The 17,283-nt window shown below is 31.2% G+C and overlaps 1 protein-coding gene across 1 annotated transcript; it reads left to right on the top strand.

Moving 5' to 3' along the window:
* Positions 1–10,946: 10,946 nt before the first annotated feature.
* BDBG_18056 (uncharacterized protein) lies at positions 10,947–11,153 on the top strand (the record flags this gene model as incomplete). Its single annotated transcript, XM_031725645.1, has 1 exon — positions 10,947–11,153. One exon carries the CDS (start codon positions 10,947–10,949, stop codon positions 11,151–11,153), a length of 207 nt encoding a protein of 68 aa, XP_031581476.1.
* Between the last annotated feature and the right edge of the window lie 6,130 nt (positions 11,154–17,283).

Raw genomic sequence — 17,283 nt, 5'->3', positions numbered from 1 at the left:
ATCTCCTGTAGTTGTCTAGCCTGAGCATGAAGAATTAACAGAACTTCTTCATTTATCTCACTCAGACACTGCTTTTCAAGAATCTTGCTTGCTTTTTCAAGTTCCTGTATTTCAAGAACTTGTTATTTCTCTATTTCTTCTTTCTTTCTTCTCTTCAGAATTTCAATCTCAGAAATAGTATTTGAGAAAGCATCTTTTTCCATATCAACTGAGTGTATTTTTGAACTCATTGTTCTCACTCAATGAAAAGTTGATCAGACTATTTCAATTGAGATATGTATTGAACTCTTTTGAAAAGTTGGTCAGACTGTTTCAATTAAGAGGTTTCTAAGTCTGTTTTCAATTGAAAAGTTGGTTAGACTGTTTCAAAAGAAGAATAAAAGACTTTTGTGTATAAAACATCTGAGTTTTTTCACACTAGTTCAGTAACTAGGTTAGATTTTTGAAGAGAATCTAATAAACTAAAATTGATTTTTGAGATAAATCAATAAAATCTTTACAATCTCTTTCTTGGGATACAGTGAGGAAAAGTATGATATCAATTAATAGTAAATCAGATGATATGACAGTTTTTGAGAGAAAAACTGACAAAAAATAAATCAATTTTTTATAGAGAAATTGATTAAAACTATTCAATTTTATTCTAAATCATTCAATTCTTCTCACACAACAAGTGTGCAACTCAAATCAGTTAATAAAGAGTGTAAAAAAGAATTAAGTATTAATGAAAGCTCTTCAGCCACTGAAAAAGTAATTCTTACTTAAAAGAATATGAAATTATGACAGAAAACAGCTCTGTTTTTAATTCTTTGTAAGAATATTATATAAAATCCAGAGAAAAACACCTTACTTTTTCAAGAGAAGTAAAAAACTATTTCTAAGATCTTTTTTTTGCATTAACTGCTGCAGAAGAATGAGATAGAAACTGCTAAGATATGCACTACTGTATACTCTCTATCAAGACTTTCCCTCTTCAGAGTCTTGATATTATAGAGAATATAAGTCTGTTTCTATATAATAATATAAATATTACCAGCGGGATGTAGAGGAACTGGTTATTTATATCTCAAAATAGAAGACTTTGTCAATGATTATATCAATATAGAGTTAATTCTCAAATTCAATAGAAATCTAGTGTTGCTGTTCTCAATCTCTTGCAGAATCTATTGAATATTGAGGTATTAAAACTAGATTTAATATATCTCACTGTGCAGGGATCAAAGGCTCAGTCAGACCTTGAGGTATACTGAATTTATAGTTGTTGATGTGCTGTTGACTTGTTCTGTTGACTCATTGTCTGCTGATTATGTATCGAATACTGTTGCCGAGGTATCTTTTTGTATTGTTCTGCCGGGGATGGGCCAGATTGAGAGGGGTAGTATGAGGGTGAGACTTGGTGTTGATGTCTAGATACACTGAAGACAGACCGCGGAGGTTGCACTTCAGAAGTGTCTGTTGGTTATGTGCTTGATATTATCGCTGAGGTATCTTTTTGTATTTTTCTGCCGGGGATGGGCCAGATTGGGAAGGGCGGTACGAGGGTGGGACTTGGCGTTGGTGTTTTGGAACATCAAAGATGGACAGGGTTTTCGCGGAGGTCACTCCTCAGATATCTCCACAATTACAGATCGGGGATCTTCCAAAATCGAGAAGATTGGCGCATATGGCTAGGTCTCTTCACCTTACAATTTGTATGGCAATTTGGCCCGGGGTTGTGGTGTGGTAGGGGAGAATGGGGGATAATCCCACACAGGAGTTTCGAACAACGTCTGGTTCACGTTTGGCTGGATAACTCCACCACCACACGGGGTATGCGGTCGGCGATGGGGTCAAAATGCTCGTATGATCGAGGGCTTTTTGATGGATCTATCGGCGGGTTCTTATTCGAAAAATCGAGCGAGTTCGTGGTGGAGCGGATGATCTTGATGATCAGCTTTTTACTATTATCTTATAATAAGATATCTTCTCAGTACTGTGTTTTATTCACAGACAGATAATCAGACTGAATATCAGAATCAGACATTAAAACAGCATCTTCAAGTATTCTATTCATATTATCAGAATGATTAACTCAAATATCTTCTGATTATCAAATTCATATATAATAATACAGAGAATGTAATTTTGAAAGTATCTTCTTTCTATACTTATTATAAATATAATTCTTTATTACTCAGTGATATCACAGATGACATTTTAAAAGAGAGAATAGACAGTCAGAATATTAAATAGATACAGAGAACAGAGTACTTCTCAGTATCAGAAGTAAAAGTGAGATTGAAACTTTTAAACAAAATTTATAAGAAGATGATGAAAAGTATTCACTACACTTAGAAGTAGCAGATAGAATACTATAATTGAAAACATCTTTTAATAAAGTTCTTGATAGAGAATCAAGTGCTACTTTCAGCAAAGAATATCAAGATAATAAGACTGTATAAGAAGTTCAGTCAGTAGTGACTAGAATCTTTCTCAGTAATAAGAGTGATAAATAAGCAGATATATGAGTTAAAATTATTCTCAGAATTGAAATCAATTCATTCTGTTTTTCACATTTTCTATTTGAAGCTCTATAAGTAATATCTCAGAGTGAAGTCATCTTGACTAGATAATATCAAGATTAAGAGTGATACTGAATATCTTATGAAGAAAATATTGAATAAGTAAATATATTGTAATAAACTTCAATATCTTGTTAAATAAAAAGATTATTTATTATCAGAGAATTCATAGAAATCACTTAAGTATTTGAAAAATGCTGAGAAAGAGATTGTAAGCTATGAGATAACTAGTAGAGATTACTCTGTTACATATCAGAGATATTGAGTAAGAAATGCTACTTAAGACTTCTCATTTTTCTCAAAGAATTTTTTAAAGATAATCTTGTAATAATGAGCTGATATCTTATGAACTCTGTAATACTCTTCTTCTATTTCCTCTTAAAGAGTTTTTAGAAGTTTAATGAGATTACACAAGTGTAAAATTCCTGAAGCAGTTAATAAGAAAAGAAAGAAATATTTAAAATTAATAAAGATTAATATTATTAATCTATAAACTGCTACTATTCTAATAGAGCTGCAGCTCACTAAAAAAGTAAAAAGAGAGATCAGAGTCTACTTATCAATAATTACACTCTTATTAAACTTATTCTTCACTGTTGAAGTCTCTGACACTGATATTTTTATCTGCTGAGAAGTTAGTACTACAGCATTACAGAAGAGTATAAGAAATGTATAAAGTTATTAACTTATCAATTTATAAAACATCTTAGTTATTTACTTTAATTAAAGTAAGATTCTCTTTAATCAGTGATTTATCTCTGTAATGCTTTCAACAGCAGTGCTGACTGATCTCTTCTTAAGATCAGTCATTCTAAGATATTTTTTTATCTTAGAGATTTACACTTTCATCTTCTTTTATAGATGAGTAAGAGAGATCTTCTCATTCTTGACAGAATCTGTTAATACTTAAAGCTCTGAGATTCTCACTCTGTACTACTTGAGCATCTGAGCTTCTTGTCAGAACTGATATGATATCTTCTTATAGAATAGATAATACTTATAGAGAGATAGAAGCTATTGCTACAGATATAATAAAAATAACAGAAGTGGGAGAAGAAACAGATATATAAGATTCTTTCTTTCTTTAACTGCTTAGCACAGTACAGATAAGTAGCAGTGCTAATCAGAGACTGCACTGAAGTCTTCTCACAGAGAGAAGACTAGACTGACCGTGTGACCATGTCTGAAACCAGGACTAGATTTTTTAATAGTTTCATTATCAATTTGACTGATCCCATTACATGGTTTTAACATTAGATAGTAGTCTCATACTGTTTCAGTGAGATTTACTGTCTACTCTTATCACATTTTTCAAATGAGACCATGATTTTCACTTCTTAATTTAAATTATTTTTATTGCTTTAAATGACTTTAAATCTTATTTGAGTGTTATCAAAAAGCATTACTTTTTAAAAAATTAAAAATAGTCTAAAAGAAACCTTAAAATGTCTAAAAATAGTAACTTTATATCAAGAATGAGACTAAATGAGATCAAATGAGATCACTTTCTCATTTTTTTCAAGTCATAGTTTCATTTTAAGATCTCATATATAGTCACTTTGCATGTTTTTTTAATGACTAGTCCCAGCAGGATTCATGCCAAGAAATATATGAGACCAGATCAAATGAGATCAAATGTGAAATTCATGATCTCAGCGGCCAGTCTAGAGAAGACAAAGAAACTGTGAGATTCTGCAGACTTAACTCAGCAGTATTCTGAGCAGAGCTTGAGCATATTATAGAAGAGAAACTATGAATTGAGCTTCTCAGAGTTACTATTTCTGAAATCAAGCTCTCTCTGAGATTCTCTTCAAATGATCATATTGTCACGCTCCCGGCCGCGCCAAGGCCCCGCTGCGGTTCCACACGGCCCATCGCTTCCATGCGGATGATTTCATCCCATCTGAACCGGTTTCTAACCACTCTATGACATCATTTGAATATATCATAGGAAGATCTGATTGATGGATAAGAGAACCCCGCTTCTATACAAGATCAGCAGATTACTCTTCCTTGACAATGAGATGTCACTGAGGTATCACTCCGGCTATTCTTGCTTATGAAATGAGAGGAGGGTATTCACTCATTGTCTATATAGAATAGCTAGATGCTGGCTTCTCATCAAAGAAGCCAGCAATTCATTTCTTTTCTTCTACTGAAATATATACAAGAGTTACTGTGTGTCTTATACAATCTTCTTAGTATACTAAGTATTATATCTGTGATATTCTTGCAATAACCCTGTAGTCTACAAGCTTGCTATTTAAGCAAGATAGTTAAGCTCACTTATACAGCTTCTCAAACAACTATCTCTACATGATATTATCAACTAGTCACTGCTTCAGTTTCATCATGTTACAATTCAAATCACTTGACCTGATTATACATTTGAATCAGTCAAGCTCTAACAGACTGATATAATCTTATACATCTGCACTGAGACTGATCTGATCTCATTCTCTGAGAAAAACACTATATTATTTCCTAGAGTGTATACATCTCTATCTCAGCAGAAATCTGAGATTTCTGAACTCACTGCATATTTTGATATAAGCTCTTTAATCACTCTGCCACTGCTGCAGCCTCTACACACCTACATCTATCATGAAGATAGAGAGATTAAGATCAGAGATTCTTCAAGATATAAGAGAAACATCTTATCTGAATTTCACAGCTTTACTTATACTCTTGAACAGAAATTCCATCTTAATTCAAGCCAGTATAATACTCATAAGATATAAGTAATCTATATTATCAATCTTCTTAAAGATATCTCTGCAACTACTTGAGCTATTAAGAAGAGAGAGCTTGAGTATATTAATACTATCATGACTTGAGAAGAATTCAAGAACTTTCTACTGAATTAAATTAAAGATTATTATAACTGCAGCTTCACAGCAGTGCAGCAGTTCAATATATTATATTAATAAGATAATAAGAATTCTTCTGATTTCAATATAAGATTTGAAGAATATTAAGAGAAATTAACTGATGATTTGAATCAATTAAAAATACAGCTTTATCTTATAAAGCTGACTTACAAGATATGAATAATAATATCACAGTATCAGAGTTCATTAATCAATTATACTAAGCTTATCAACCTGACTTTCTGAATCTATTTGAATAATCAATTCTCTGAGAAAAAGATTAACAAGATCTCTTCTAAGTAACTCATGATAAGATTTAAACAGTACTGTAATAGCTTCAATATAAAGAAAGTAAAGAAGAATTTCAAGTATTCTGATTCTTCACTTACTGTGAAGAAATGTTAAAAAAGATTTGACAAAGATCTCTGTTTCAACTGTGAAGCTGATGATTACTATATCAGTGATTGTAAGAAGCTGAAGAAGAGAAGAAACTGAGAAGATATCTTCTCAAAGTTAACTTTTCATCTGATAAATATATTTATAAAAGATAAAGAAGAGAAAGAAATGAAGAATTGATAATTCTCATATCTCTGAGTTCATGTTATGATCACAATGTATACTTCAAATAAGAAGATACTAGTGAGATGTCTACTTAACTTCAGAGTGAATATCAACTTCATATTCTATTTCTTTTCTTTAATAAAGAATTGAAAGAAGATAGATCTGTCAGATCATATAAAATTTACTGATAAAATGAAATATCACTGTTTTGATATAATTCAAGCACAGTGTGTGATCACAGACTCAGAAGAAATCTTCAAGAAGAGCAGTCTGCTTCTTTACATAGTTAATATTATAGATGAGAACATCATTCTAGATCTTCTATGATTGAGAGAAAACAATTCTCTCATTGACTGAGTCACTCAGATGTGATAATACTATCTTACTAATAAAGAGACAGTGATAGAGAAATCTGAAGAGTTTCATCAGAAGAATCTTAAGAAAAAGATTGAGTTAATATACTGTGTAGTAGATGACTGAGACTTGAAGATAGATGAAAAAGTCATCACGCTCACTGCAAGATTAGCAGCAGTATTCATTATTAAAGATGAATATATATAACATCTCTTTACAGATTTTAAGAATATCTTTTCAGAAAGAGAAGTAGTGAAGTTTTCTAATATCAAGATACAATATAAAATTCATCTTAAAGACAGTGTAACAGTGTTATATAAGCTTCTTTACAACTTGTTTATAAAGAAATTGAATGTTCTGTGTAAATATCTTAAAGAAGCATAATCAAAGAACTGAATATATTTATCAAAGAGTTCAGCAGAGATGTCTATACTCTTTATACTTAAGAAGAATAATAGACTACATCTATACATAGACTATAGAGGCCTTAATAAGATGATGATTAAGAATTGCTATTTATTACTGTTAATTGACAAGATGATCAATCAATTATCTGAAGTAAAGATATTCTCAAAGATTAATATACAGAATATCTATTATAAAATCAGAGTTAACAAAAATAATATTTAAAAAACAGCTTTTCATATCAAGTACAGTAATTTTAAATATCTTGTTTTATCTTTTAATTTTTATAACACTTCAGTCATCTTTCAGACCTATATAAATGAGGCACTGCAGGGCCTTGTCAATGTCTTCTGCATAGTATACTTGAATAACATTCTAATCTTCTCAAAAACAGAGAAAGAACATGATACTCATATTCAAGAAGTATTAAGTCACTTGAGACAGTATTAACTCTATATAAACACTGAAAAATGCTCATTCTACATGCAGGAGATTGATTTCTTAGATTATATTATTGAGATGAATGACATTTCAATGAATAGAAGCTGAATCTTTATCATTGAGAACTGGTCAATACTGCAGATGTATCATAAAATGCAGGTGTTTTTAGAATTTATAAATTTCTATAGATAATTCATCTATACATATTCACAGATTACTGTTTCTCTTACAGATCTGTTAAAGAGAAGTGTGAAAGACAGAAAAACAGAACTGTTTATTCTCACTCAAGATATTATACAGACATTTGCAGAATTGAAACAAGCTTTCACAGATGCTATAATACTAAATCACTTTAACTCTGACTTACTCAGTCAGTGTGAGACTGATATATTCAGAAATGAGATCTGTGAAATCTTTTCACAGTTAACACTGAAGATCTTTCAATATTGAAAGAATCAGAAAATAATCATCTCTGAGAAAATAGATAATGAATTATCTATAAGAGAAGACTTTTTCACAGAGTCTATAAGACACTGTAAATAAAGATCAGTGATCTTCTTCTTCAAGAAGTTATCACTTATATAGAGAAGATATAATACTCATAATCAGAAGATGTTAGTAATTGTTAAATTCTTTAAGATCTGATAATATTATCTTCAGAGTAGTAAGTACTCAGTGCAAGTTCTCACTGATTATGTAAATCTATGTTACTTCTTGACAACAAAGAGCTTGACAGAATATCAAGCCAGATGAGCAGAGCTGCTTTCAGAGTATGATTTCTATATCTGATACTGTTCAGATTAGCTTAATTCTGCTGACATGTTATTTAAACAGCCTGATTATAATATCATTGATATGAAGAAGAATTCTATAAAAGAATCTCTGTCATCACTGCAGAAGAAGCTGACTGTAGAGAGTTGAGATTCTCTGAAGCTCAGAAACAGTGCTGATAAGATAGCTGCACAACTCAGTATAGAAAATGAAAGAAAACTCAGATTCTCACAGAGAACTGACACTGAAGATCATAAGCTTCTCATATCATATCTTATAATTATTGAATTGATAAAGAATAAAATAGTCTACAATCTTTCAATCTGACTACTTTTGAAATTTATTAATAAATTATAGAAGAGAGATATCTCTACTGCAGCTTGAATTCAGAAGTTGAAGAAGAAAGAATTCAGTTTGAACTTGAAAGAGACAGACTCTGAGCAGGGTGATACTGCTAAGAAATCAAGTCACTGATAACTAGAAGAATATGAACTTCTACTACTGAATGATTCAGTCTTCATCTCTTATAGCAGAGCAGTGTGTCAGAAGTTATTGAGAATTCATTATAATAATTCTCATACAGAACACTTCAGATTAGAGAAGACTAAGAAGCTTCTAAAATGTAAATATATTTAAGATAAGCTTCAGACAGATATCAAAGAGTATATTAAGACTTACAATATCTGTCAAAGAATAAAGATTTCATAGTATAAGTAATACAGTGAGTTGATATCACTGCCTGTTTCAAAGAGCTCATAGCAGAATCTATTAATAAATTTCATAGTTAATCTATCAAAGTCAACAAGAGTCAAAGAATATGACTCAATTTTAATTATTATTGATCACTTCACAAAGATAATCAGATATATTTCTACTTATAAAAAGATTAAAGTCTCTGAATTAGCTGATCTGTTTTTAGATATTATCATTTATAATTATGATGCTCTGAAATTATTAATAACAGATTGAAAATCTCTCTTCATCAGTAAATACTGATCAGCTTTTTACTATTATCTTATAATAAAATATCTTCTCAGTACTGCATTTTATCTGCAGATAGATAATCAGACTGAACATCAGAATCAGATACTAGAACAGCATCTTCAAGTGTTCTATTTATATTATCAGAATGATTAGCTCAAACACCTTCTGATCACTGAATTTATATATAATAATGTAAAGAATGTAACCTTAAAGATATCTTTTTTCTATACTTATTATGAATATAATTCTTCATTATTCAGTGATATCACAGATGACATTTCAAAGAGAGAAATAGATAGTCAGAATGTTAGACAGATACAGAGAACAGAGTATCTCTCAGTATCAGAAGTAAAAGTAAGATTGAAACTTTTGAATAAAATTTATAAGAAGATGATAAAAAGTATTCATCACACTCAGAAGTAGTAGATAAAATACTATAATTGAAAACATCTTTCAATGAAGTTCTTGATAGAGAATCAAGTACTATTTTCAGCAAAGAATATCAAGATAATAAGACTGTGTAAGAAGCTCAGTAAGTGATAACTAGAATCTTTCTCAGTAATAAGAGTGATAAATAAGCAGATATATAAGTTGAAATTACTCACAGAATTGAAATCAATTCATTCTGTTTTTCACATTTTCTATTTGAAGCTCTATAAGCAATGTCTCAGAGCAGAGCTGTCTCAGCTGAATAATATCAAGATTGAGAGTGATATTGAATATCTTGTGAAGAAAATATTGAATAAGTGAATATATTACAGTAAGCTTTAATATCTTATTAAATGAGAAAATTATTCATTGTCAGAGAATTCATGAGAACTGCTTAAGTATTTGAAAAATGCTGAGAAAGAGATTACAAGCTATGAGATAATTAGTAGAGACTGCTCTATTACATATCAGAGATATTAAGTAAGAAATACTGCTTAAAACTTCTTATTTTTCTTAAAGAATTTTTTAGAGATAATCTTATAGTGATAAGTCAGTGTCTTATAGACTCTGTAGCACTCTTCTTCTATTTTCTCTTAAAGAGTTTTTTAGAAGTTTAATAAGACTATATAAGTATAAAATTCCTGAAGCAGTTAGAGAAAAGAAATATTAAAAATTAATAAAAAGATTAATATTATTAACTCACAGACTGCTGCTATTCTAATAGAGCTACAGCTCACTGAAAAAGTAAAAAGAGAGATCAGAGTCTACTCATTAATAATTACACTCTCATTAAACTTATTCTTCACTGTTGAAGTCTTCAGTATTAGCATCTTTATCTGCTGAGAAGTTAGTACTGCAGTGCTGCAGAAGAGCATAAGAAATATATAAAAATATTAACTTATCAACTTATAAAACATCTCAGTCATCTGTTTCAATTAAAGTGAGATTCTCTTTAATCAGTAATTGATCTTCACAGTGCTTCTAATAGCAGTACTGACTGATTTCTTCTTAAGATCAGTCATTCTGAGGTGTTTTTTTATCTCAGAGATTCACACTTTCACCTTCTTTTACAGATGAGCAAGAGAAACCTTCTCAGTCTTAATGAAATCTGTTAATACTTGAAGCTCTGAGACTCTCACTCTGTACTGCTTAAGCATCTAGATTTCTTATCAGAGCTGATACAATGTCTTTCTGTGAGATAATACTTACAGAGAGACAGAAGTCATTGTTATAGATGTAACAGAAATAATAGAAGTGAGAGAAGAGACAGATGTATAAAATCTCTCTCTTCTTCAGCTGCTTAACATAGTGCAGACAAGTAGCAGTGCTAGTCAGAGATCACATCAGAGCCTTCTTACAGAGAGAAGATAAAGAAACTGTGAGACTCTGCAGACTCAACTCAGCAGCATTCTGAGCAGAGCTCAGACATGCTGTGAGAGAGAAACTACAGATTGAGCTTCTCAGAGTCACTGTTCTCAGAATCAAGCTCTCTCTGAGTTTCTCTCTGAATGATCACACAGGGTTATACATCACTGTATTGACTGAAAGAGGGGGCGGTGTCACAACAGTGATGAGAGAGGCAGAGAATGAACTGAATGCAGATGCACTAACTGGCAGAAGAGACAACATCTCACTGCAAGACACAGCAACTATCACTGCAGCTGCAAGAGAAGCAGAAGAAGATGTAGCAATGAAAGCAGTGCTTTCACAGCTCATTGACACTGCTGCCTTCAATCTGGCTTTCTTAACAGTCACAGAGATCACAGCTGCATTATAAAGATGTTTATTTACTAGAAAATATCAGAATAAGCCTCTTATTATCTTCTAAGAATGATGCTCTCATGCACTCACTATTACAGATGAGGAAGAGAAGAGAAAAATATGTCATAGAAGAGAAAGATCTTTTCAAAAAATTCTGTCACTACTGTTAGCTTTGTCTCTAAAATATATCACTTTTGCAGAGAATTTCATATATAGAATGAAATATAATGAAAGATCTATAAATTACTTATTAACTACATTTTTCACATTTTAAATTAATATATAAGAAACTCACTTACTACATATTTAATTTGAATGAAGATGAAAAAAGAAAGATCTACACAGTTAGCAGAAAAACTCATCTATTTCTTTATATTACACACAGTACATGCACTGTTAATCAGTTAGTAATCATTGCTATATAATAAAGATAACTTCTAATTCAGTAATCTTGAGAATATAGAGACTATACTCTTAAAGAAGAGAGTATTATCACACTCTCAGCTGTGCTAAGACTCTACTGTGATTTCACATAGCTTATTACTTTTATGTGAATAATTTCATCTTATCTGAACCAGTTTTCAATCACTCTATAACATTATTCAGATATATCATAGAAAGATCTGATTAATAAATAAGAGAATCTCACTTCTATATAAGATCAGCAGATTACTCTTTCTTGATAATAAGACACTGCTGAGGTATCACTCCAGCTATTCTTACTTATGAAATAAGAGAAGAATATTCACTCATTGTCTATATAGAATAGCTAGATACTGACTTCTCATTAAAGAAGTCAGTAATTTATTTCTTTTCTTCTACTGAAATATATACAAGAGTTACTGTGTACCTCATACAATCTTCTTAGTATACTAAGTATCATATCTGTGATATTCTCACAATAACTCTGTAGCCTATGAGCTTGCTATTCAAGCAAGATAGTTAAGCTCACTTATACAGCTTCTCAAACAACTACCTCTATATGATGCCGCCGACTAGCCACCGCTTCGGTTCCGCCACGTTACACATATAGAGTTATACATCACTGTGTTGACTGAGAAGGAAGATGGCATTGCATCAGTGATAAGAGAGGCAGAGAAAGAATCAGACACAGATGAACTGATCAGCAGAAGAGATGACACTTTACTATAAGATATAGCAACTATCACTGCAGTTATAAGAGAAGCAGAAGAAGAAGAAGAAGAAGATGTGATAATGAGAGCAGTGCTTCTGCAGCTCATTGACACTGCTGTCTCTGTCTTCAATCTGACTTTCTTGATAGTCACAGAGATCACAGCTGCATCATAAAGACATTTAATCACTAGAAAACATCAGAATAAGCTCTTTATTATCTTTCAAGAATAATGCTCTCATGCACTCACTATTGAAGATGAGAGAAAAGAGAAAAAATGTGTCACAGAAGAGAAGATCTTTTCAGAAAAATTCTATTACTACTGTTAGCTTTATCTCTAAAACACATCACTTTTACAGAGAATTTCATATACAGAATGAAATATAATGAGAGATCTGTAAGTTACTTATTAACTATGTTTTTCACATTTCAAATTGATATATAAGAAATACTTATCACATATTTGATTTGAACAGAGATGAGAAAGAAAGATCTACATAGTTAGCAGAGAAACTCATCTATTTCTTTGTACTGTAGCACATACACTGTCAATCAGTTGATAACTATTACTATATAATAAAGATAACTTCTAATTCAGTAATCTTAAGAGCATCAGAACTATACTCTTAAAGAGAAGAGTATTATCACATTCTCAGCTGTGTTAAAATCTCATTACAGTTTCATACAACTTATCACTTTCTTACAGATGATTTCATTTATTCTGCAGATTATTCAAATCAGTTTTCAATCACTCTATAACATTATTTAGATATATTAGAGAAAGATTTAATTAATGAATATAAGAACCTCACTTCTATACAAGGTCAGTAGATTACTCTTTCAAAGTAGTAACTTATGAGACACTGCTGAGATATTACTCTAGCTATTCTCACTTATGAAATGAGAGAAGAGTATTCACTCATTATCTATATAGAATAGCTAGATACTGACTTCTTATTAAAAAGATCAGTGATTCATTTTTCTTCTACTGAAATATATACAAGAGTTACTGTGTTTCTTATACAATCTTCTTAATATACTAAGTATCATATCTGTGATATTCTCATAATAACTCTGTAGTCTATGAGCTCACTATTTAAGCAAGATAGTTAAGTCTACTTATACAGCTTCTCAAACAACTATCTCTATATAACACTGCTAACTACTCATCTCTTCAGTTCCGCCACGTTATAATAAGTATAAATCAGCTGAAGAATCAACACTGTAATTAAAGATAGTATATTACTGAGCTGCTTGCAGATTAAGCAGTAAACTGATACAGTAGTTGAAGATAAATCAGCTAAGAGCTGAGCAGAAATTGATTAAGAAATTAATACTGTAGTTAAAGATGAATTCACTGAGCCTTATAGATGAAGAGTGAATTAAACTGAAATCAGTCATAAAATTAACACTGTAGTTAAAGATAAGTCTACTGAGACTGATATATAAGAAGTGAATTGAACTGAAATCAGTCATGAAATTAACACTGTAGTCAAAGATGAATTCACTGAGACTGATATATAAGAAGTGAATTGAACTGAGATCAGCAATGAAATTAACACTGTAATTAAAGACAGATATTTTGAAGCTGATTAATGATAACTGTATTATAGTATGAAAGAGAAGCTTATTAACTTTATTCACTGCAGTCTTTTCAACAACTGATTACAGATTAAAACACTGTTCTTCAGATACATACTACTGATTTTACTTTCTAGCAGAATGAATAGTATTTTCACTTAAGAGTACTCTCAATAAATCTGATCATTTCTGATGTTAATTTCAAAGATTTCTCAATGTAGTATCTCTTTCATAGTTATCAAGTTTTCTCTTTCTTAACAGGCAGTAAGTTGAATGTTGTGCTATGACTGATAGTTCAGTATAAGACACTGTCTCTATTAGTATAAATACTATTTAAATAAGTAATGAAACTTATAAGCTCTGTATAATTGTCTAAAAGCATCAATTCTGAAGCAGCTTGATTCTAAATAATTATTTTTCTTATGTAATTAAAGAGATTGAACTGAAGTGAACTCTTTTTCATACTGAAAACAGTATTTTCTATTCAGTATCTCTTTGTCAAACTGATGACTAAGATCAGCTGTATTTCAGATATGCTGTGACAGGTTATTAACAGTCTCAAACTGGTGCTGAGATTATGCAGCAGAGCACTTGTGCAGATATAGCTGAGACTTATATCAGTCATGTTACTGATATGATTATAGATGCTGTTTTATATCTCTTAAGCTGTAAATATAATCACTGAATATCTTATTTAAATAATGATCTGCTTCTAGAGCACTGATGATATTCTCTGCAATAATCAATTGTGTGTATATTAACTCAATGATTTTACACAGCTCATAGCTCTCTCTATGCAAGAGAATTTCTGATGAGTTAACTTATAAGATGACAAAGAATTCCAACTCTGTAATAACTGTCTGATATCAAGTCATAAAGAGAGTGATGTTACTTACTCATTCTGCTGATAAAAATCATCTGTATTTAATGAAAGATGAAGTATGACATACTTATACTCAATTCTCATAACACATGTATCATAGCTTCTCACATGACTACATCAACCTCAGCAAAGTGAGGCTGACTCTATATATCTTCAGTTCCCTGTCTACGCTAATGATCCCTTTTTCAGACAGACAAGAAGTGACCGTGAAAGATCACATCATTTTACAGACTCATAGGCTGCTAGAAACAGTTTCAGAAATCAGATGAATAAGGGTGAATTGAGCAGGCTCAGAGAAACAGCCCCTGCTCTTCACATTTCTCATTGATGTATGACTAGCAATGTTTATAAAATTTAACTAACTTTTATCAATTATTGAACTACAACAGAAAATCAAACAAAGGCTGATTCTGCATCAGACATCTTCATATACAATCATTATAAACATGGAAGCAGAGAAGATCTGTAGAAACCAGCCTCACACAGTGAGACTAAAGAATAAATACCAACATATTCTGAAACCTCTGATTTGCCTTAGACATCTGACCAGAGATATACATTGAACACTGCAGTATTGAACCTCAATTGTACAGCTATTATTGATATGAAGTCACGGCGGTGATAATCACGCCATCCACATTCAATCCCACGCCGAAGGATGACTCATTATTAGTAGCTGCGTGGCTGCGGTTTCTTGAGATACGGCGTCGAGTTCCGCAAAGAAAGGGAGCTGAACAGAACATGAGCGTTTTGATATGCATTGAGAGAATGAGAACAGAACTGTTCTAGATTATCTCATCATTTCTTGTTCTCTCAGTTGCCAGTGCATAGCTTCAACAGCTCTTCAGAGAATGAATATCTTCTCCGCAATTTTCATCTACATTTCTGACTTAAATCTGCTTACTCTGTCAGTAAGAAGCCAGTTATTATCAGATATCATACTGTTTCCATCTTTCATATAATAGAGTTAACTAGACTGGCCACCGGGATCATGAATTTCACATTTGATCTCATTTGATCTGGTTTCATACATTTCTTGACATGAATCCCGCTGGGACTAGTCATTAAAAAAACATGCAAAGTAACTATATATCAGATCTTAAAATGAAATCATGACTTGAAAAAAATGAGAAAGTGGTTTCATTTGATCTCATTTAGTTTCATTCTTAGCATAAAGTTACTATTTTTAGATATTTTAAGGTTTCTTTTAGACTATTTTTAATTTTTTGAAAAGTAACACTTTTTAATAACACTCAAATGAGATTTAAAGTCATTTAAAGCAATAAAAATAATTTAAATTGAGAAGTGAAAATCATAATCTCATTTGAAAAATATAATAAGAGTTAGACTGGCCGCCAGGATTATGAATTTCATGTTTGATCTCATTTGATCTGGTCTCATACATTTCTTGGCGTGAATCCCGCTGGGACTGGCTATCAAAAAAACATGTAAAGTGACTATATATCAGATCTTAAAATGGAACCATGACTTGAAAAAAATGAGAAAGTGATCTCATTTGGTTCCATTTAGTCCCATTCTTGGCATAAAGTTACTATTTTTAGACTATTTTTAATTTTTTAAAAAGTAACACTTTTTGATAACACTCAAATGAGATTTAAAGTCATTTAAAGCAATAAAAATAATTTAAATTGAGAAGTGGAAATCATGATCTTATTTGAAAAATGTGATAAGAGTAGACAGTAAGTCTCACTAGAACAGTATGAAACTACTATCTAATGTTAAAACCATGTAATGAGATCAGTCGAATTGGTAATGAGACTATCAAAAAATCTGGTCCTGGTTCCAGACACGGTCACACGGTCAGTCTAATAAGAGTAGACAGTAAGTTTCACTGAGACAGTATAAGACTACTATCTGATGTTAAAACTGTGTAATAAGATCAGTTAAATTGATAATAAAACTATTAAAAAATCTAGTTCTGATCTCAGATACAGTTACATGATCAGTCTAGAGTTAACTTAGTCTTGTAATTCTCACTTCACTTACTCTGTCTCTTAAGATAATTCTGATAGTGCAGGTGACAGCTGAGTGCACTTTATCTAAGAAGTTTCTTACTGATATCTTCTTATATTATTCTATGCTGCTAAAGCTTGATGATCAGAACATCTTCTTCTAAGAATCATTTTAATCTTTTTTTATCTGAAATTTGATATACTTGAAGACTATCACTCTGAACATCAGATGCTCTTAATTTAAGTACTATTAACTTATTTTAAACTAAGTTTTGAATTGTAGACACCATAGTGAAACTGTGGTATTTTATGAGAAGAAAAGAGAAGATTGAGTGAGGAAAATAAAGTGAGAGAAGAGCTGGCTTTATATGCCTTCAGCTCACTGATTTACACTAATTATTCTTCTTCAAGAGTGAATGAAAAGTGACTATGAAGAACTGTGTTATTCACATTATTCATCTGAGCTACGAACAGTTTATTGATTGAGTATACTCAGAGAAACAGTGTCTATAAACAGAGAGAGATTTCTTCACACTTCTCATTGATATATGATATGATGTTTACAAAATTTGACTAA

Source organism: Blastomyces gilchristii (genome assembly GCF_000003855.2).
Source record: "Blastomyces gilchristii SLH14081 genomic scaffold supercont1.50, whole genome shotgun sequence".
In the NCBI taxonomy this organism is placed as follows: Eukaryota; Fungi; Ascomycota; class Eurotiomycetes; order Onygenales; family Ajellomycetaceae; genus Blastomyces; species Blastomyces gilchristii.
Note: the sequence above shows the minus strand (reverse complement) of the source record. Positions and strands in the feature narration are given on the sequence as shown.